General features: G+C 41.5%; 1 protein-coding gene across 5 annotated transcripts in view; it reads left to right on the forward strand.

Moving 5' to 3' along the window:
* The window catches only part of rb1cc1 (RB1-inducible coiled-coil 1), a 251,120-nt gene that overhangs the window by 125,265 nt on the left and 104,045 nt on the right, over positions 1-21,810 (forward strand). For all 5 annotated transcript variants that reach the window (XM_070892346.1, XM_070892352.1, XM_070892360.1 and 2 more), the window contains one exon: positions 6,106-8,000. In XM_070892346.1, coding sequence (XP_070748447.1) covers positions 6,106-8,000 — 1,895 coding nt within the window. The remainder of the gene's footprint in view (positions 1-6,105; positions 8,001-21,810) is intronic.

Raw genomic sequence — 21,810 nt, forward strand, 5'->3', positions numbered from 1 at the left:
ACTGCCTTTAAGCTAAGATGTTAAACCAAGGCCTTGTCTGCTGGAATGGACATTGAAGATCCCATAGCGCTATTTTTGAAGAACAGGGAATTCTCCCAGTGTCCTGGCAACATTTCTTCCTCAATTAATACCATCAAGAGCAGAAGCTAATCATTTGTCTTATTTAATGTTTCACTGACTTTTTAATGTACAACTAGGATGCTGCATTTACCTATATAACAGTGACTGCACTTCAAAAGCACTTCTTTGGCTGTGAAACACTTTTGGATGTCCTGAAGACAAGACGACATACTATATAAATGCAAGTTATTTTTCCCATCTCAAACAACTGTATGCTTTATTGATATGCTATGGGAAGATTGCAGAAGTTCTTACTGCTGAAATGGATTATTAGTCAGAATAGTTGATATCAATACTGATGAACCACAGAAGTGGCTCGAAGAACGACAACTTCTTCTGTTCTATCGAACTGAAAGAAGCATCAGGGAGATGAGGCAAATAACTTGACCCAGTTAACATCAATCCCTTCTGTGCCAACACATTTTATGTATTGCTGTAGAAGGTTTTTGTGATGATAAACTGCTTCGCAATTTTTGTTTTGCATTCCAAAGCTCAAACAGAGATGCATTGTGCTGAGCTGATGTGGAATTCCTTTGCCATTTTCCCTCGACATGCCATGACCTAGTGAATATGACACACTTTATACTTGCAATTTATGGAGGTGCTCTTACTAGACATTTGAGGTTTCCAAGGATAGGTTTTAAAACCACATCGAATTGAGAATTTCATCTATATCATTGTGTCTTGCTCCTTTAGCAGACTCTGCTGATGGATCATAATGCTTGTTTAATTTAGTGGAGATGAAAATAGATTTTCTGAATTATGGGACACTGTGGGTTAATTTCCAGAGGATAAATTGATTTTAAATTAAATTTGAACATCCTAAATGTACTCTCTTTTCACAAAAATAATGAATTAGATTGACAAATCTCCTGTCTGTTTTACAAGATATTGTCAGTGTAGAATAGGTAAAATATTGGCTGGATTTTACAGTCAGCGGCGAACGAACGGCACTTGCAGTTCATTATGCTTACAGCTGACCACAGACTTTTCGTGGGCTTTTGCACGGCAACTTGTGGTGATCGGAGTCTGAAACAGCACTCCGTCCTCTACAGGGGTTCTGTGTGAAAAGGGCAAGCAACACTGTCTTCAACCAATCAGATTGAAGAATCCTTACTGAGGCACGCAGAGTAAATTAGAATATTTAATTCAATGCAAGATCATGTACAGAAAGCAAAATAGAGAAGGAAAAAAAGATGAGAGAGATACTAGGAACAAAGAAAAAGGTTTTTTTTAAATTAAAGTTTTAGTAATCTCCAGCAATAATTGAAATCTGAAGGAATGAGACTCCACACTTGTAAAAGTTACTTTTTAGTGCCAGAGAGGTTGTTGGGCAGTAATTAAGACTTTCTCATGCCATAAAAAATTCACTTATATTTGAATGGACAACCACCACTAAACTTTTCTGGTGTTTTTAGTGGGTAAGTATCGCTACTTCACGCCCTTCATGTGTTTCAATGCAGAGAGTCTCAACAAGGAAGCTTGTGAAAAAGCAGGACAAATCGGGCAGCAACTTCCTGATTTCCATATTTATCTGCGCATGTGCGGACACTGGGAGTTGCTATCCGATTTACTCCTTAATGGTGAACGCTGATACCGTCGCCGTTATTCCTACCGCAAAATCCGTGCCACTGAGTATTGTGCCAGTCACTGAAGAAGAACAAGCTTGCATGTATATGGCACCTTATCTGTTCACTATATTACAACCAATGAACTCCTTTTGAAGTATAGTCACTGTTACATGAGCAAGACTGCAGGCAGTCTTGCTCATGCACCCAAAAATCACTTCTGCATGTCCCTTTAAAGATGGCTGATTGCCAATGTTTGTGTGCCATTGCGCATGCGCGCATGCTCCAACGCGCATGTGTAACACTGCCGGCACTCAAACTGACGCTGGGCCCGAGCAGGCTCGAAGAGCTGAATGGTCTACTCCTGCACCTATTTTCTATGTTTCTATGACACCGAGTAAAGTGAGAACTACTTTCTTAGTGCTTGCCAGAATCTTTAAAACATTTGATCAATATTCTATCGTGCACTTTTGCAAGTAAGTGTATAATAAATATAGCAGGGAAGGAAAGGAGACAGCAAGTTTGCATGTTCTGTAGCTTTAGAGGAGTGCGTGTGGGCAAACACATATATAGTAGATGGAAACGTCCCATTCAGCCCAACCAAATCCATGTTATTTACCCTCCATGCGAGCAAATAGCCCGAATCACATTTAGCCACTGCTCCATATCCCTTTATCCCCTTTTCTTTAATCCACCTATCCACTTCACAATATTTCTGCAGCTACCGATTTGCTCAACCACTCTCTCTCTCTCTCTCTCTCTCTCTCTCTCTCTCTCTCTCTCTCTCTCTCTCTCTCTCTCTCTCTCCACCATCTTTGACACCCTAGTCCCCATTAAAACCATTACACTCTTTCACCCTGGCCATTCCCCCAGTATGGCCCCCATCTCCGCTCCCTTAAGTCCAAAGGTCACAGACTTGAACTGTTACGGCAAACAACTGGTTTAGTCATTCACTGCCAGATCTGCCTGGACCAGATAAAGCACTATCCTGCTCTTGTCTGCCAAAATCGCTCACCATTACAGGATCATTCTGGAATGCAATGATAACTCCCAGCTTTTCTCTACTGCAAACTGTTATCTTAAACCCCTCTTCCCCTGACTCCTCCACCCTCCCATCCAACTACGAGTGACGAGCTTATGGACTTCTTTGGCACCAAGATTGAGACCATCCGATCAGGTGCCTCTGCCACTTTAATCCCTTCCCCTAGCCCACCCGGCCAAACTTCCTCGAAGGTTCCCCTCTACCCCAACACCAAACTCGCATTTTTCTCCAGTTTCTCTCCATGTCCTCTCTGAGCTTATCTTGTCCTTGAGACCCATTTCCTGCTCCCTTGACCCTATTCCCACTAAACTGCTGACTATCCAACTTCCTTTTCTGGCTCCCATGTTAACTGATATTGTGTCTCATCAATGACCTGTGTTTTTTCACTGTGTTTTTTTTAAATTAATTAATTAAATTAAAAAAAATAACATTGGCATCTTTCGCCAATGCCTCTCCACCGTTGCCCAGCTGAGTGGGACTGCACTTGACTGGTTCCATTCTTGTCTATCTAACCGTAGTCAGAGAATCACCTGCAATGGCTTCTCTTCCCATCCCTGCATCGTTGCCTCTGGGGTCCCCCAAGGATCTAACCTTGGCCCCCTCCTATTTTTCATCTACGTGTTGCCCCTTGGCGACATCATCCGAAAACACAGCATCAGTTTCCACATGTACGCTGGTGACACCCAGCTCCACCTCAATACCACTTCTCTCAACCCCTCCACGGTCTCTAAATTGTCAGACTGCTTGTCTGATATCTCATACTGAATGAGCAGAAATTTTCTCCAACTAAATATTAAGACCGAAGCCATTGTTTTTGGTCCCTGCCACAAACTCCATCCTGCTCCCCGACTTCTGTCTGAGGCTGAACCAGACTGTTCGCAAACTTGGTGTCATATTTGACCCTGAAACGAGCTTTCGACCACACATCCGCAGCATAACTAAGACCGCCTATTTCTTCCTCCGTAACATCGCCCGTCTCCGCCCTTCCCTCCGCTCATCCGCTGCTGAAGCCCTCATCCATGCCTTTGTTACCTCTAGACTTGACAGTTCCAGCGCACTCCTGGCTGGCCTTCCACATTCTACCTTACGTAAGCTAGAGGTGATCCAAAACTCAGTTGGCCCATGTCTTAACTCGCACCAAGTCTCGCTCACCCTCACCTCTGCTTGCTGAGCTACATTGGCTCTCGATTAAGCAATGCCTCGATGTCAAAATTCCCCTCCCCATCTCTAATCTCCTCCAGCCCCGCATCCCCCTGAGATGTCTGCACTCCTCTAATACTGCCCTCTTGAGCATCCCTAATTATAGTCGCTCGAATATTGGAGGCCATGCCTTCTATTGCCTAGGCCCCAAGCTCTGGAACTCCCTCCCTAAACCCCTCCGCCTCTCTACCTCTCTTTCCTCCTTCAAGGCGCTCCTTAAAACCTACCTCTTTGACCAAGCTTTTGGTCACCTGCCCTGATTTCTACTTATGTGGCTCGATGTCAAATTGTTTTATCTCATACATTTGAGAAGTGCCTTGGAACATTACACTACGTTAAAGGTGCTATATAAATACAAGTTGTTGTTGGTGTGCTTTTAGTTTTGATTTTTGTACCCTTATGAATTGTGCACTTTTTATTTTCCTATTTACTAATTGCCCTGCTGTCTGGAACAAGATTTTCCAATATAGTCAGCTACTTGTGAACTTTAAGTGAATATTTTCTACTTGAGTGCGGTCCAGTAGCCCAGTATCCGCATTCATGGTTTCATGGCAGAAATATCTTTCTATCCTACTGCTGCGCATTTGAACTCATTGGTACCATAAAGCAGGAAGTCTCATATTAAACCTTTAAGTACTTGTAGAATGCATCAATCATATTTCTATGATCCTATACCAGAGCAATGGACTTAGTGTTGTAGACTGAAAGCAGTAATGTATTAAAGACCAAAAACAAAACAAACATTCTAATTAACTATCAAGTGACCAGAACAATTGATACATGCATGTCTATGCAAACATAATCCGTAGCTATTTGAATGACTGATGTACTCCTCTAAAGGATGTGGGGAGGGGAGTTAGTTGGAGGGTAGTACAGCTAGTGGTGAACATGTAGGAATTTTTTTTGGGGGGGTGGGGGAGGTTGAATGCAATCCACAGCTTACTCCACATAAGAATTGGGGGTTCATAATTCCTGCTCGTCCAGGAAGGGTCATGGCTGTTGGAGGGGTTGTCGCTCGACGGGGGTGAGGAAGCTGAAAACTAATTCGCCACTGGGGGTTGGGTGCAAGTAAACTTATATAGGGTCTATGTTTGAGCAGTGTGGGTTTTGTGGGAAGCTTTTTCTTTGTTCGTTTCGATCAAATGCTGCCAAATCTACTGCTTCTTGAGGATTTGAGGCACTTAATTGCTGCCTACTTGGACTTGCTACACAAGAAGAACATAAGAAATAGGAGCAGGGGTAGGCCATTTGGCCCCTCGAGCCTGCTCTGCCATTCAGTTAGATCATGGCTGATCTTGACCTCAACTCCACTTCCCTGTCCGCTCCCCATAAACCTTGATTCCCTTATCATTCAAAAATCTGTGGCTCTCCCCCTTAAATATATTCAGTTGAAGGCTATCTTGCAGCCATTATCTAGCACGTACTTTTGATACTTTTTCCTCATTTCATGTGACGAGGAAATGTTTCCTGGGAAGGAGGGGCAAAAACTTGTTCAGGGTGGTGAGATAGGGTTTTTTCTCAGATTGTTAGAGTATCTCACCAGATCACGTGATAAATGAAAATGTATGCCTGACTCTTGTCTCTCCTGAGCCACAAAAAGTGTTGAACAATTTCTGTAAAGGTAACTTATTTTAATAAAGTTGTGAATGGTTTCCTATTGTAATGTAATGTTAAATTTTGCCAGAGATATAATTTAATACAAAATATTGGAATCATATATTGCAAGAAATTTTAACTAAATTTAGCAAAAATTGCAATCATGGAGTATATAGTCTTCAGATGTTTTTGTATGTTTAAAAAGGGTTAGTTTTCGAGTTCTGCTTTGAATTACAGTACATTTCAATTAAAAATAAGAATGTTGATGTTTCTTAATCAGGCTACATTATAAACATATTAAACATGGATTTAGTCTGTTTCAACATAGAATTCGTTTTGGTGATTGAATCTTCACAATTATTTGGTCATTCTACCAGTTGGGAAGATTTGTGTAATTGGGCAGTTAATACAGTACTGAACGCCTACCTAGATTTTCCCAAAATAGACCACTTATTTTATTTATTTGTAGCTATTTTGAAAACAGTTGGTGTTGAACTTCTAATATTTTTACAGTTCTGTTTTACTGATATTTTAAAAAAAAAGATTGTGTTTTAACATCAGTGCTGCTTATGCTTGCAGGCGTCTCTTGAACCACCTACGCCAACAACACACAGGCTGGAAAGCACAACCGGAACAAAAACTACCTCTTCTAGAGCTACGTCCACTCTTGGCCTTCAGGGACCAATCTGTCCACCTGCTAACGTTCCTGCCTCATTGGAAGAGCTGTCTCCTGATAGTATTGATGCCCATACATTTGATTTTGAGACTATTCCTCATCCAAATTTAGAACAAGTTCTCAAACAAGGATCTATAGATATGGACTCATTGGCAGAAAGTCCAGAGTCTGATTTTGTGTCAGCAGTAAATGAATTTGTGATTGAGGAGAATGTAACCTCACCCAACTTAATCAGTGATCCACAAAGTCCTGAAATGATGCTTGAATCACTATATTCTTCAGTTATTAATGCTATTGATAATAGACGTATGCAGGATACAACTTTTGGTGAAAAGGAGGATTCTAAAGAAGTTGCATCTCTAAAGAGGCATATAGAAAAATACAGGTTTATCACTGAAATGTCTCAGTCACATTTTATAAACATTAAGAAAGACCTTAAGCATTTCAGAGCGCTTGTCCAGAAAGAGCAGTGTGATTTTAATAGTTCCATGAAAAATGTAAGTGAAGAATTAAGAAGCATAATTGAAACAGTAAAATGTAGAGTTGAAGCAGGAGCAAAGGAAAATTATCAACAAAAATTAGAAATTTTAAGCAAGGATTATGAAGACCGAATGGACAAATGGAATGTTGAGACGAAGGCTACTCAGCAAAATGTAGAAAAGCTGAAGAGGAATTTGTTGGAGCTTGAAGATAATATAAAACAGAAAGATCATGAGATTGCTGTGACCAGGACTAAAAATGAAACCCTCTTATGCTTACAAATTAGTAAAGATAAAGAAATGCATGACTTGGTGGAAGAGGGAAAAAAACAGGAGACACAAATCCAAGAACTCAGACAATCCAAAGAGAGTTTATTGGAAGAATTAAGCAGACTTAATGTACAGGCTGATCAGAAGATGGAGCGCTTAAGGGAAGAGCTTCAGAATCTTGAACAAAGTAATCTGAAGGATCTTGAAGATAACCTGCAAGCCAGACATCAGCAGGAAATGGAAAGGCTGATGACTGATCACTGTAGTCAGCAAGAACAAATCTTGAGGGAAAATGAAGCAAGCTTAGAACATGTGCAACAGTCCCTTACACTTAAACTCCAGGAGCGAGAACAAGAACTGAATGAACTTAAATTTAAAGTATCTGACCTTTCTGACTTTAGGTGCAAGCTGGAAGTTGAATTGGCTTTGAAGGAAGCTGAAACTGAGGAAATAAAGCAGCTTTTAAAAGAGAACCAAGTCCAACAAGAGATTACAAAATGTGAGGTCATGAAAAAAACAGAGAAATACAGCGAAGAAATAACTGACTTGAAACACCAGCTTCAGCTAAAAAATGAGGAATATGAGGTAGGACTTGCAGAAGAAAGGGAATTAATGACCACAGAAAAAAAACAGTGCATTTCTGAGTTGCTGGACAGGCATGAAGAGGAGACCACCCTCCTTAGAGCAGAGCTACATAAATTGGATGTGATGAGGCAGCAAGCACTTGATGTGGAAGTAACATTAAAGAGACAAGTTGAAGAGCTCAGTACAAAGTTAGAAGAATATTTGAAAACCATAGAAATACAAAAGGACGAAATGGTGTCTGAAAAAGAAAGAATTGTCTTAGAAATAGAAACTAAATATAAAGCTACTATTCGTAGTCTTCAAGAGGAGAAGGAACAACTACTCAACACATTAAGCCAGGAAGGAGCTGTTAAAAATAAAATGTATGAGGATTGTGAACGAAAAAGACAAGCACTCGAGCAAGAATTGCAAATAAAAAATCAGCAATTTGAAATTCAACTTAAAGAACAAAGTAGAGCTGAGAGGTATGTGAAGTACTATGTCTTTATAAGTCTTCAATTAAGTAGTATAAGTCTTCAGTTAAGTAAAAGTGATAAGTCTTCAGACATCCGAAGATTTATTTTCTCGTTTTGTTTTTTCTCATTCTTCATCCTCATCGTTCTTTAAATCCCACAGACTCAGTGGGAAAAGCACGAACTAGTTTCTTTCAATTTTTTTCTCTCCAACTATTAATGCTCTCCTCTCAGATGCTAATTTATTTTAATTATTACTTGCTTGACTTTTTATATTGAAGGCATGTGAACTTGAAACCCTTTGATATTTTATCCCAGTGACATGTAGGCATCAGGTGTATGAGTACAGATACTTTCCGGCTCCTTAAGTGGAGTTGTCATTTTGTAATGATTCTCACATCGACCATGTCAATAAGTTTGTACAAACCTTGATCTTGGTGCATCTTTTTATTAGCTAACTGGGAATCTTGCCTCGTTATATTGCTTTTCTGCTTTTATTTCCTTAAAGAAAGGATTGTATTTACATAGTGCCCACAAACTCAGGGCATCCCGAAGCACTTTATAGCCAGTGAAGTACATTTTTGAAGTGTATTAACTGTTGTAATATAAGGATACGTGGCAGCCAATTCGCACAAAGCATGGTCCAACAAATCTCTCCATGGCCTCACCCCTCCCTATCTCTCTCATCTCCTCCAGGCCTACAACTCTCAAAATTATGTGTGCTCCTCCAATTCTGGCCTCTTGAGCATCCCTGATTTTAATCATGCCACCATTGGTCGTCATGCTTTGGCTGCCAAAGCCCTAAGCTCTGGAATTCTGTCCTTAAACCTCGCTTCTCTACCTCTCCTCCTTTTAAGATGCTCCTTAAAACCTACCACTTCTGCCTTAATATCTTATGTGGCTCAATGTCAAATTTTGTTTGATGCTCCTGTGAAGTGCCTTGGAATGTTTTACTACGTTTAAGGCACAATACAAATACAAGTTGTTGAAATAAATGCCAGTATAATCTATTTTTAGATGTTAGTTAAGGGATAAATGTTGGCCAGGACACACCCCTCTTGCTTTTCTTTGAATAGTGCTGTGGGATGTTTTACTTCTGTTTGAGAGATTATTCAGGGCCTCGGTTTAACGTCTCATCCAAAAGACAGCATCTCTGACAATGCAGCATACTCAGTATTGCACTGACGTGTCAGCTTAGATTATGTGCTCGTGCCTTTAAGGGGCTTGAACTCAACTTTCTGACTCACTACCAATGAACCAAGGCGTATCCTTAGAATCAAATAGCTACACATGGCTACCTCTAAAGAACGGTGGTGAAGAATTAGGCACAGGTTGATTGTTGGATTGCTTAGCTCTGTCAGTAGCCTGTTGGTTTTTGTGTTTTGCATGTAGGCTCAAGGAGTAGAGAGGGGAATGGGTCCAAATCGACAATATTCCAGATGTAGCACAATACACTCTTGATGACTGGTGATAAAGGTCACAAGTAGAAATGAGCAGGCAGCAGGTAACTAGGCTGAGGTATGCAGGTGTAATTCAATCTTACTGTCTTCAGCCACTGCCACACACGCTGTTAACTAGCCACCAATAACATCTTCCTACCTGGCCACCTCATCTGACTGAACCAGACAATTCACAACCTCGGTATCCTATTTGACTCTGGGCTGAGCTTCCCATATTCTCTCATACTGCTCGAGTTAACTCCAGACTTGACGATTTGAATGCTCTCCTGGCCAGCCTCACATCTTCCACCCTCCATAAACAAGATCATCCAAAACTCTGTTGCTCATATCCTAACTCGCAACAAATCCCATTCACCCATCACCTCTATTCACTGGGCTACATTAGCTTTTCAATTTTCAAATTCCTCCATGACCTTGCCCCTCTCTATTTATGTAACCTACAACTTTCTGGGAACTCTGCGTAGCCTCATCACTGGACTTTTGTGTATCCCTCATTTCCTTTGCCCAACCAGATATGTGTTTAGCTGTCTTGGCTCTAAGTTCTGCAATTCCCTCCCTAAACCTCTTTTTGCCTTTCCACCTCTCTCCTTTTGAAAAGCTCCTTAAAACCTACCTCTTTGACCAAGCTTTTAGTTACCGTCGTAATATCTCCTCCTTTGGCTTGTCTCAATTTTTGTCTGATTACGCTCATGTGAAGCATATTGGGATTATTTTACTATGTTAAAGGTGCTATATGAATGCAAGTTATTTTGTCATTTTTAAATAATGCTTTGATTTTATATTTATAATATAGTAAATCTGGCAGAAATTAGTGAAGCTGAGAAGTAGTTAGTTGGAGCTTAGGAGGTGGGAGACACAACTTAAGTGCTATAGCTCCATTGCTGGTAGGAGCGTTCACAACTGGAGGTCCCACTAGTTTTTAATATTGATAAAATAAAATGTTCGCATTGATTACATAGCAGTTTTCAAGGGAACAGGGAAACATTTCCCACGGGAATTCCAATGTAAAAATATCCACAGTTCCTGTTAAGTTTCTATGCGATGCCAGTGGGTGTCATCTTAATAGGATTTCCAGTGTTAATCTGCAGTGGCCTTTCATGGCTGTTTGTCACACCACCACTTAGTACTCTTTAAGCCATAAATTGCTCAAATGTTTATTGAAAAAAATTGCCAATTTGTTCTGTGGTGGTATAAATTTTGAATGCCCAAAATAAGAGATTTTTTTTCCCCAATAATTAAATGTATCCATTAAATTGCTTCCGTTGCATCTTTTTCTTCGTTTAAAGTTTTTGCTTGACTGCTTTAGCCTGTCCCAGAGTGCTGGGTCTGGACTTGATATTTTTATCCAGAGCAATAACTATTAGCTGAAGGAAGTTTTCAGTCTGAGCATGTGAAGCTTGCAGCTTCCCAAGATGTATCAATAACATTTAAGCTGGCCACACGATGGGGACTCGATGAGAAGCATTCTAACAATCTGGTTATTCTTCAAAATTTCATTTAGATAAGTGTTTGTACAAAAAAAAATAACCGACTACTCATTACTAACCTGTTGTTTTATTTTATGTATAAAATTTATTCCAAATGTCAGAAAATATATTAAGCTGGGATAGTCTTGCCTCATCCATAATGAAGATTTTTTTTTTAAAGTTGAATTTAGAAAGCAAACAACATTTAGTTCTCTCATGATTATCGTCTTTTGTAAACATTTAATTACACCAGAGACAAAACAGGACTTAATTTCCCGTGATATAACACAAGGGGGCATCAAGACTAAGTATAGTCTTCAGGTCAAGCAAGATTAAAGGGGGTGGGACCGAGATATTCAGTCTCTATTTTTAAGTCGCACATTCTGCCACATTAATAATGGAATAAGTGCCTACAAATCTAAGATTCTTGTATTCATATATATATAACAGATGGAAAGACCACTCATTTACAGTTTTTATAGAATAATGACCAGAGCCATGGAATTCAATCTTAATCACAGTTTTATAGGACTGGAAATTTTATTCAAACACTTAATCAGTGGAACATACGAACAGGAATGGGCCATCTGGCTCCTCGAGCCGGATTTGCCATTCAATTAGAACATGGCTGATCTGTACCCCCCAACTCCATGTACCTACCTTTGCTCCATATATAACACAAATCTATCTATGTTTTGAATTTTTTACTTAACCTACCCTCAACAGCTTTTTAAGGAAAGAATTACAGATTTCCATTATCACTTGTATGAATAAGTGCTTCCTGCTATCATTCCTAAATAGCCTAGCTCTAATATTTGTGTCTTTGTTCTGGACTCCCCCATCAGGGAAACTAGTTTCTCTCTATCTACCCTATCAAACCCTTTTGTCTCAAATACTTCAATTAGATCACCCCTTAATCATCTTTACTCAAGGGAATACAAACCTACTCTTTGCAACCTCTAAATCCCCAGGGCCTGATGGTCTGCATCCCAGAGTATTTAAGGAAGTGGCCCTAGAAATAGTGGATGCATTGATGATCATTTTCCAACAGTCTATCGACTCTGGATCAGTTCCTATGGACTGGAGGGTAGCTAATGTAACACCACTCTTTTTATTAAAAAAAAAGGAGGGAGAGAGAAAACGGTGAATTATAGACTGGTTAGCCTGACATCGGTAGTGGGGGAAATGTTGGAATCAATTATTAAAGATGTAATAGCAGCACATTTGGAAAGCAGTGACAGGATCGGTCCAAGTCAGCATGGATTTATGAAGGGAAAATCATGCTTGACAAATCTTCTGGAATTTTTTGAGGATGTAATTAATAGAGTGGACAAGAGAGAACCAGTGGATGTGGTGTAGTTGGACTTTCAAAAGGCTTTTGACAAAGTCCCACACAAGAGGTTGGTGTGCAAAATTAAAGTACATGGTATTGGGGGTAATGTATTGATGTGAAGAGAGAACTGGTTGGCAGACAGGAAGCAGAGTCGGGATAAATTAGTCCTTTTCAGAATGGCAGGCAGTGACTAATCGGGTGCTGCAGGGCTCAGTGCTGGGACCCCAACTATTTACAATATACATCAATGAATTAGATGAAGGAATTGAGAGTAATATCTCCAAGTTTGCAGATGACACTAAGCTGTGTGGTGGTGTGAGCTGTGAGGAGGATGCTAAGAGACTGCAGGGTGACTTGGACAGGTTAGGCGAGTGGGCAATTGCATGGCAGATGCAGTATAATGTGGATAAATGTGAGGTTATCCACTTTGGTGGCAAAAACACGAAGGCAGAATGTTATCTGAATGGTGGCAGATTAGGAAAAGGGGAGGTGCAACGAGACCTGGGTGTCATGGTACATCAGTCATTGAAAGTTGGCATGCAGATGCAGCAGGTGGTGAAGAAGGCAAATGGCATGTTGGCCTTCATAGCTAGGAGATTTGAGTATAGGAGCAGGGAGGTCTCACTGCAGTTGTTCAGGGCCTTGGTGAGGCCTCACCTGGAATATTGTGTTCAGTTTTGGTCTCCTAATTTGAGGAAGGACGTTCTTGCTATTGAGGAAGTGCAGCGAAGGTTCACCACACTGATTCCCGGGATGGTAGGACTGACATGAGGAGAGACTGGATCGACTGGGCCTGTATTCACTGGAATTTAGAAGAATGAGAGGGGATCTCATAGAAACATAAAATTCTGACTGGACAGATTAGATGCAGGAAGAATGTTCCCGATATTGGGGGAGTCCAGAACCAGGGGTCACAGTCTTAAGGATAAAGGGTAAGCCATTTAGGACCGAGATGAGGAGAAACTTCTTCACACAGAGTGTTGTTAACCTGTGGACTTCTCTACCGCAGAGAGTTGTTGATGCCAGTTTGTTCAATATATTCAAGAGGGAGTTAGATATGGCCCTTGCGGCTAAAGGGATCAAGGGGTATGGAGAGAAAGCAGGAAAGGGGTACTGAGGTGAATGATCAGCCATAATCTTATTGAATGGTGGTGCAGGCTCAAAGGGCCGAATGGCCTACTCCTGCACCTATTTTCTATGTTTCTCTACCCGTAATTTAACCCTTTTAGCCCTAGTATCATTCTGGTGAAATTGTGTTTCAGTAGAAATTACTATCTAGCCACGAACAATACCATTTTAACCACATGTACTAATTGTAGTAGAAAACGCCTTGCACACAATATAAATGCATATATTTCACGTGTATATTTAATAAACAAATATCTACCACTATTCAGTGTGAAACTTGGTAATCTTTCTCTTTCACCAAAGTTTGGAATTTTGGCATGAATTTACCAGACACAGCACATCTTAGTACAGCTTCTAGGTTTTTGTCCAGCAGTGCAAGCAGTACTTTAACTTCATCAGAGTAATTGTTGAGAATATTGACTCACACAACGAGAACGCTCCAGACCTGCCCCTGCTCTCTGTCTAGAACAAGGTTGGATGCTGCTTGTCCTTTGCCATGACGAGCCCTGTTGGAGCTGCTCATTATTGGTTGGCCTTGCTTTCTTCTGGCCTGAAGCAGTTATTCTGATTGGTCGAGCTGACCATGACGACCGCTCCCCATTCAATACACTGGTTCTGGTGCTTCCATGATGCTGAAGTCCACCTGTGTTGCACACCAGTTTAGCAGATAACCAATAAGCAGTAATCAAAAAAATAAAAACAACCCGAACAATCAAAAAAACACATGCACACTTCTTTTAGTTTCACCATTTTACCAACAAATGCACAAGAAGGTTAAAGTACGCATGCAAACACTACCAATTAACTATTGAGATCATAAGCCCAACAGCTTTTTAATCTTTTTAATTAGTAAACAAATTGGCTACACCTGCATTATCTATTAACCACATATGGCGCTCTCTATTTATTTTTTAAATAGGTTTGTTCTATATCTTTAAATGTGTAGCAATATTTCCAGTTTTTAGTTCTTTGCTGGCTTTTTAAAGTTTCCCAATCCTCTGGCCTCCCAGTAGTCTTGGCCACATTGTATGCCCTGGTTTTCAATTTTATACCATCCCTTACTTCAAAGTGTTCTTCTTTTGTATTGTTCAACCGATACAATAGCAAAACATTGCAGATGCTGGAATCTGAAATCAAAACACAAAATGCTGGAAATACTCAGCAGGCCAGGCAGCATCTGTGAAGAGAGAAAGAGTTAACGTTTCAGGTCTGTGACCCTTCGTCAGAACTGGGAAAGTTAGAGGTGTAACAGATTTTAATCAAGTGCGCAGGCAGAGAAAGCGTAGGGGAGAAAAGAACAAAAGGGATTATCTGTGATAGAGTGGGGAAAAAAGGTAAAAGATAAAATTAAAAGCTCTCTCATAGAATCATAGCAATTTACAGCACAGAAGGAGGCTATTTTGGCCCATCATGTCCGCACTGGCCAACCAAGAGCTATCCAGCTTAATCCCACTTTCTAGCTCTTGGTCCGTCGCCCTGTAGGTTACAGCACTTCAAGTGCACATCCAAGTATTTTTTAAATGTGGTGAGGGTTTCTGCCTCTACCACCCTTTCAGGTAGTGAGTTCCAGACCCCCACTACCCTCTGGGTGAAGACATTTCCCCTCATATTTCCTCTAAACCTCTCCCCAATTACTTTAAATCTATGTCCCCTGGTTGTTGACCCCTTTGCCAAGGGAAACCGGTCCTTCCTATCCACTCGATCCAGGCCGCTCATAATTTTATACAGCTCAATCAGGTCTCCCTTCAGCCTCCTCTGTTCCAAAGAAAACAGACCCAGCATTTCCAACCTTTCCTCATAGCAAAAATTCTCCGGTCCAGGCAACATTCTTGTAAATCTCCTCTGCACCCTTTCCAGTACAATCACATCTTTCCTATAATGTGGTGACCAGAACTGCGCACAGTACTCCAGTTGTGGCCTAACCAGTGTTTTATACAATTCAAGCATAACCACCTTGTTCTTGTATTCCATGCCTCGACTAATAAAGGCAAGTATTCCATATGCCGCCTTAACCATCTGGCCTGTGACCTTTAGGGATCTGTGGACCTGCATTCCAAGGTCCCTTTGTTCTTCTACACGTTTCAGTGTCGTACCATTTTATATTCTTATAAAAAGGAAGAGTGGCTAGAGTAAATGTTGGTCCCTTAGAGGACGAGACCGGGGAATTAGTAATGGGGAGCATGGAGATGGCAGAAACGCTGAACAAATATTTTGTATCAGTCTTTACGGTAGAGGACACTAACAATATTCCGACATTGGATCGTCTAGGGGCAATGGGGGGAGGAACTTAACACAATCACAATCACTACGGAGGTGGTACTCTGTAAGATAATGGAACTAAAGGCAGATAAATCCCTTGGACCTGATAGCTTGCATCCTAGGGTCTTAAGAGAAGTAGCGGCAGGGATAGTGGATGCATTGGTTGTAATTTACCAAAATTCCCTGGATTCTGGGGAGGTCAAAGCAAATTGGAGGCAGACAAAAAGCAGGAAACTATAGACCAGTTAGCCTTAATGTCTGTGGTTGGGAAGATGTTGGAGTCCATTATTAAAGAAGCAGTAGCAGGACATTTGGAAAAGCAAAATTCTGTCAGACAGAGTCAGCATGGATTTATGAAAGGGAAGTCATGTTTGATAAATTTGCTAGAATTTTTTGAGGATGTAACGAACAGGGTAGATAAAGGGGAACCAATGGATGTGGTGTATTTGGACTTCCAGAAGACATTTGACAAGGTGCAACATAAAAGGTTACTGCACAAGATAAAAGTTCACTGGGTTGGGGGCAATATATTAGCATGGATAGAGGATTGGCTAGCGAACAGAAAACAGAGTCGGGATAAATGGTTCATTCTCGGGTTGGCAATCAGTAACCAGTGGGGTGCCAAAGGGATCGGTGCTGGGACCCCAAATATTTACAATCTATTAACGACTTGGAGGAAGGGACTGAGTGTAACGTAGCTAAGTTTGCCGACGACACAAAGATGGGAGGAAAAGCAATGTGAGGAGGGGACACAAAATCTGCAAAAGGACATAGACAGGCTAAGTGAGTGGGCAAAGATTTGGCAGCTGGAGTACAATGTTGGAAAGTGTGAGCTGATGCACTTTGGCAGAAAAAAAATCAAAGAGCAAGTTATTATTTAAATGGAGAAAGATTGCAAAGTGCTGCAGTACAGTAGGACCTGGAGGTACTTGTGCATGAAACACAAAAGGTTAGTATGCAGGTACAGCAAGTGATCAGGAAGGCCAATGGAATCTTGGCCTTTATTGCAAAGTGGATGGAGTATAAAAGCAGGGATGTCTTGCTCCAGTTGTACAGGGTATTGGGCAGGCCGCACCTGGATTACTGCGTGCAGTTTTGATTTCCATACTTACGAAAGGATATACTTGTTTTGGAGGCAGTTCAGAGAAGGTTCACAAGGTTGATTCCGGAGATGAGTGGGTTGACTTATGAAAAAAGATTGAGTAGGTTGGGCCTCTACTCATTGGAATTCAGAAGAATGAGCGGTGATCTTATCGAAACTTATAAGATTATGAGGGGGCTTGACAAGGTGAATGCAGAGAGAATGTTTCCACTGTTGGGGGAGACTAGAACTAGAGGGCATAATCTTAGAATAAGGGGCTACCCATTTAAAACTGATGAGGAGAAATTTCTTCTCTGAGGGTTGTGGATCTGTAGAATTCACTGCTTCAGAGAGCTGTGGAAGCTGGGACATTGAATAAATTTAAGGCAGAAATAGACAGTTTCTTAAACGATAAGGGAATAAGGGGTTATGGAGAGCGGGCAGGAAAGTGGACCGGAGTCCATGATCGGATCAGCCATGATCGTATTAAATGGCGGAGCAGGCTCAAAGGGCCGTCCGTATGGCCTACTCCTGCTCATATTTCTTATGTTATGTTAATGTGTATTCCCTTGCCTTGTTAGACCTCCCCAAATGCATCACCTCACACTTCTCCGGATTGAATTCCATTTGCCACTGTTCCGCCTACCTGACCAGTACATTGATATCTTCCTACAATCCGCAGCTTTCTTCTTCATTATTAACCACACAGCCTATTTTAGTGTCATCTGCAAACTTCTTAATCATACCCCCAACATTCAAGTCCAAGTCAGTGAGATCTACCACAAAAAGCAAGGGACCCAGCACTGAGCCCTGCAGAACCCCACTGGATACAACCTTCCAGTCACAAAAACACCCATCAACCATTATTCATTGCTTCCTGCCTCCGAGCCAATTTTGGATCCAACTTGCCTCTTTCCCCTGGATCCCATGGGCTTTTACTTTCGTGACCAGTCTGTCATGAGACCTTATCAAAATCCATATACACTACCTCATACGCACTGTCCTCATCGACCCTCCTGGTTACTTCCTTGAAAAATTCAATCAAGTTAGTCAAACATGACCTTTCCTTAACCAATCCATGCTGACTTGTCCTTGATTATTCCATGTCTTTCCAAATGGAGATTTATCCTGTCCCTCAGGATTTTTTCCAATAATTTCCCCACCACAGAGGTTAGGCTAATTGGCCTGTAATTACTCGGACTTTCCCATTCTCACTTTTTAAACAAAGCTAAAACATTAGCAGTTATCTGGCTGTAGCCAGAGAGGACTGGAAAATGATGGGCAGAGCCTCTGCTATTTCCTCTTGTTTCTCAACAGCATGGGATACATTTCATCCTGGCCTGGGGATTTATCCACTTTCAAAGCTGCTAAGCCCCTTCATACTTCATCTCTCATTGGTTATCTCGTTGAATATTTCACACTGCTCCTCCCTCATTGCAAAGTCTGCATTGCCCCTCTCTTGTGAAAACAGATGCAAAGTATTCATTAGGAATCATACCCACATCTTCTGCCTCCACACACACATTTCCTTTATGGTCTCTAATCGGCTCCACTCTTTCTCTAGTTATTCTCTTGCTCTTAACGCATGCTACTGCTCTAGTTTGCGCTGTTTCTGGACCTCCCGCTCAATTTATACTCCGCCTGCTCGCTGCCACCGCTTCTCCAGTCTGCCCCTCTTTCTTTCCCTCTTCTCCGAATTCCCACTTTTTTTCCAAATTCCCAAATAAACCACTCTGTTTAAGTCTACCCCCTTTAAGACCGCTCTGTGAATGCAGCATTCGTAACAAGATAGATGAGTTGATGGCACAAATAGAAATAAATGGGTATGATCTGATAGCCATTACAGATATGTGGTTGCAAGATGTTCCAAGGCTAGGAACTGAATATTCAGAGATATTTGCCATTTCGGAGGGATAGGCAGAAAGGAAAAGGAGGTGGGGTAGCTGTGTTAATAAAGGATGAGATCAGTGCAGTTGTGAGAAATTATATTGGCTCAGAAGATCAAGATGTAGAATCAGTGTGGGTGGAGATAAGAAATAATAAGAGAAAGAAGTTGCTGGTGGGAGTTGTCTATAGGCCCCCTAACAGTAGCTACACTGTAGGACAGAGTATAAATCACAAAATATTGGAGGCTTGTAAGAAAGGTACTGCAATTATCATGGGCAATTTTAATCTTCATATAGATTGGACAAATCAAATTGGCAAAGGTAGCCTTGAGGAAGTGTTCATAGAGTGTATTCGGGATGGTTTCTTAGAACAATATGTTGTGAAACCAACCAGGGAACTGGCTATTTTAGATCTGGTACTGTGTAATGAGATAGGATTAATTAATGGTCTCATAGTAAAGGATCCTCTAGGGAAGAGTGATCATAGCATGTTAGAATTTCAAATTCAGTTTGAGGGTGAGAAACTTGGATCTCAAACTAGTGTCCTGAATGTAAGTAAAGGCAATTACAAAGGAATGAAGACAGTTGGCTAAAGTGGACTCAGAAATATATTAAAGGATAAGACGGTAGAAAAGCAGTGGCAGACATTTAAAGAGATATTTCAGTGAGAAAGAAAGACTCTTAAGAGAAGGATAAAACATTCGTGATGAACGAAGGAAGTAAAGGATGGTATCAAATTGAAAACAAAGGCATACAATGTTGCGAAGCTTAGTGGTAGGCCAGAGGATTGGGAAAATTCTGGAAACCAGCAAAAAGACGACTTTTTAAAAAAAAGAGAGAAAATGGATTATGAGAGTAAACTGGCAAGAAATATAAAAACAGACTAAGAGCTTGTACAGATATATAAAAGGAAGAGAGTAGCTAAAGTAAACGTTGGTCCCTTAGAGGATGAGATTAGGGAATTAATAATGGGAAACGGGGAAATAGCAGAGCCTTTGAACAAATATTTTGTATCTGTCTTCACAGTAGAAGACACTAAAAACATCCCAATAATAGATAATCAAGGGGCTATAAGGAGGGGGGAACTTAAAATAATCAACAATTTCAAAATTCTCATCCTCATTTTCAAATCCCTCCATGGCCTTGCCCCTCCCTATTTCTGTAATCTCCAGCCTCACAATCCCCCCCTTTCTCCAATACGTCTGTGCTCCTCTAATTCTGCCCTTTTGAGCATCCCTGATTATCGCTCAATCATTGCTCACCATGCCTTCTGTTGCCCAGGCCCCAAGCTCTGGAACTTCCTGCCTAAACCTTTTCCGCCTCTCTACCTCGCTTTCCTCTTTCAAGACGCTACTTAAAATCTACCTCTTTGACCAAGCTTTTGGTCACCTGCCCTAATTTCTACTTGCGCGGCTCAGTGTCAAATTTTTTTTTTTAAATCAATACTTCTGTGAAGCACCTTGGGACGTTTTACTACGTTAGAGGTGCTATATAAATACAAGTTGTTTGTGGATCTTGGGAAGGAGGTCAAAGAGGGCTGTCTGGGATAGGGTAACTATAAGATTGGCGGCCGTAAAGGGAAGATCTCCAGAGGAGATGAGTTCAGTGAGAAATAATAGCTTGATGTTCGATAGAGGGGTCATGGTCTGGGGGAGGTAGGAGGTATCAGAGTAACCATTCAGCCTCCGCAAGGTAGAGGTCAGTTCACAAGATGGAGGATTGGAAGATTGTGGTCAGTATCTCCGCAATTTCCATCTTTACTTCCCTCAGCATCCTAGGATGCATCAGATCCGGACCTGGTGACTTAGCCACTTTAAGTACAGCTATTCATTCCACTATCTCCTCCTTATCAATTTCTATCCCATCCAGTATCTCAACTGCCTCTTTCATTGGTTTTAGCAGTATCTTCTTCCTTGGTAAATGTCCTCACTTCACCCCACCAGTCTCCACATTCAATGGATCATTTTCCGCCACCTCCAGTGTCATCCCACCACCAAACATATATTCCCTTCTCCTCCACTTTCAGCATTCTGAAGGGACTGCTCCCTCCGCGACATCCTGGTCCTCTCCTCAATCACTCCAACAGCCCCTCCCCTCCACATGACACCTTCCTGTGCAAGTGCTGGAGATGAACACCTGCTCTCTTACCTCTTCCCTTTCCATTGTCCAGGGTCCCAAACACGCCTTCCAGTTGCAACAGCGATTTTACTTGTACTTGCAGTTTAGTATACTGTTTTCGCTGCTCATGATGTGGTCTCCTCTACATTGGGGAGACCAAATGCAGATTGGGTGACTGCTTTGTGCAGTAGCAAGAAGAACAACTTGTATTTATATAGTGCTTTTAACATAGTGAAATGTCCCAAGGCGCTTCACAGGAGTATTATGTGATTTTAAAAAATTGACCCCGAGCTGCATAAGTAGAAATTAGCATAGGTGACCAAAAGCTTGGTCAAAGAGGTATGCTTTAAGGAGCTTCTTGAAGGAGGAAAGAGAGGTGGAGAGGTTTAGGCAGGGAGTTACATAGCTTGGGGCCTAGGCAACAGAACGCATGGCCACCAATGGTTGAGCGATTATAATCAGAGCGCAGATATCTCCCGGGGGAGGGGGTTTGTGGGGCTGGAGGAGATTAGAGATAGGGTGGGGCGAGGCCATGGAGGGATTTGAAAATCAGGATGAGAATTTTGAAATCGTGGCATTGCTTAACTGGAAGCCAATGTAGGTCAGCAAGCACAGGGGGAAGGGTGAACGCGACTTGGTGCGAGTTAGAACATGGGCAGCTGAGTTTTGGATCACCTCTAGTTTATGTGGGGTAGAATGTTGGAAGCCAGCCAGGAGTGCATTGGAATCATCGGATCTAGAGGTAACAAAGGCATAAATCAGTGCTTCAGCAGCGGATTAGCTGAGGGAAGACGGAGACAGGCGATGTTACGGAGTGGAAATAGGCAGGACTTAGTTATGCTGTGGATATGTGGCCGAAAACTCATTTCAGGGTCAAATATGATATCCAAGGTTCAGTCCGTAAGGGTGACCCTGAGCTTCTGGTTGTTTGTCACTTTACTTCTCCACTCTACTCCCACTCTGGCCTCTCTGTCCTCAGCCTCTTACACTTCCAACGAAGCTCAAGGAACAGCACCTCATATTTTGATTAGGCACTTTACTCTGGACTCAGTGTTGAGTTCAACAATTTCAGACTATAACCTCTGCTGCTA

Source organism: Pristiophorus japonicus, chromosome 1 (assembly GCF_044704955.1).
Source record: "Pristiophorus japonicus isolate sPriJap1 chromosome 1, sPriJap1.hap1, whole genome shotgun sequence".
Taxonomy (NCBI): Eukaryota; Metazoa; Chordata; class Chondrichthyes; family Pristiophoridae; genus Pristiophorus; species Pristiophorus japonicus.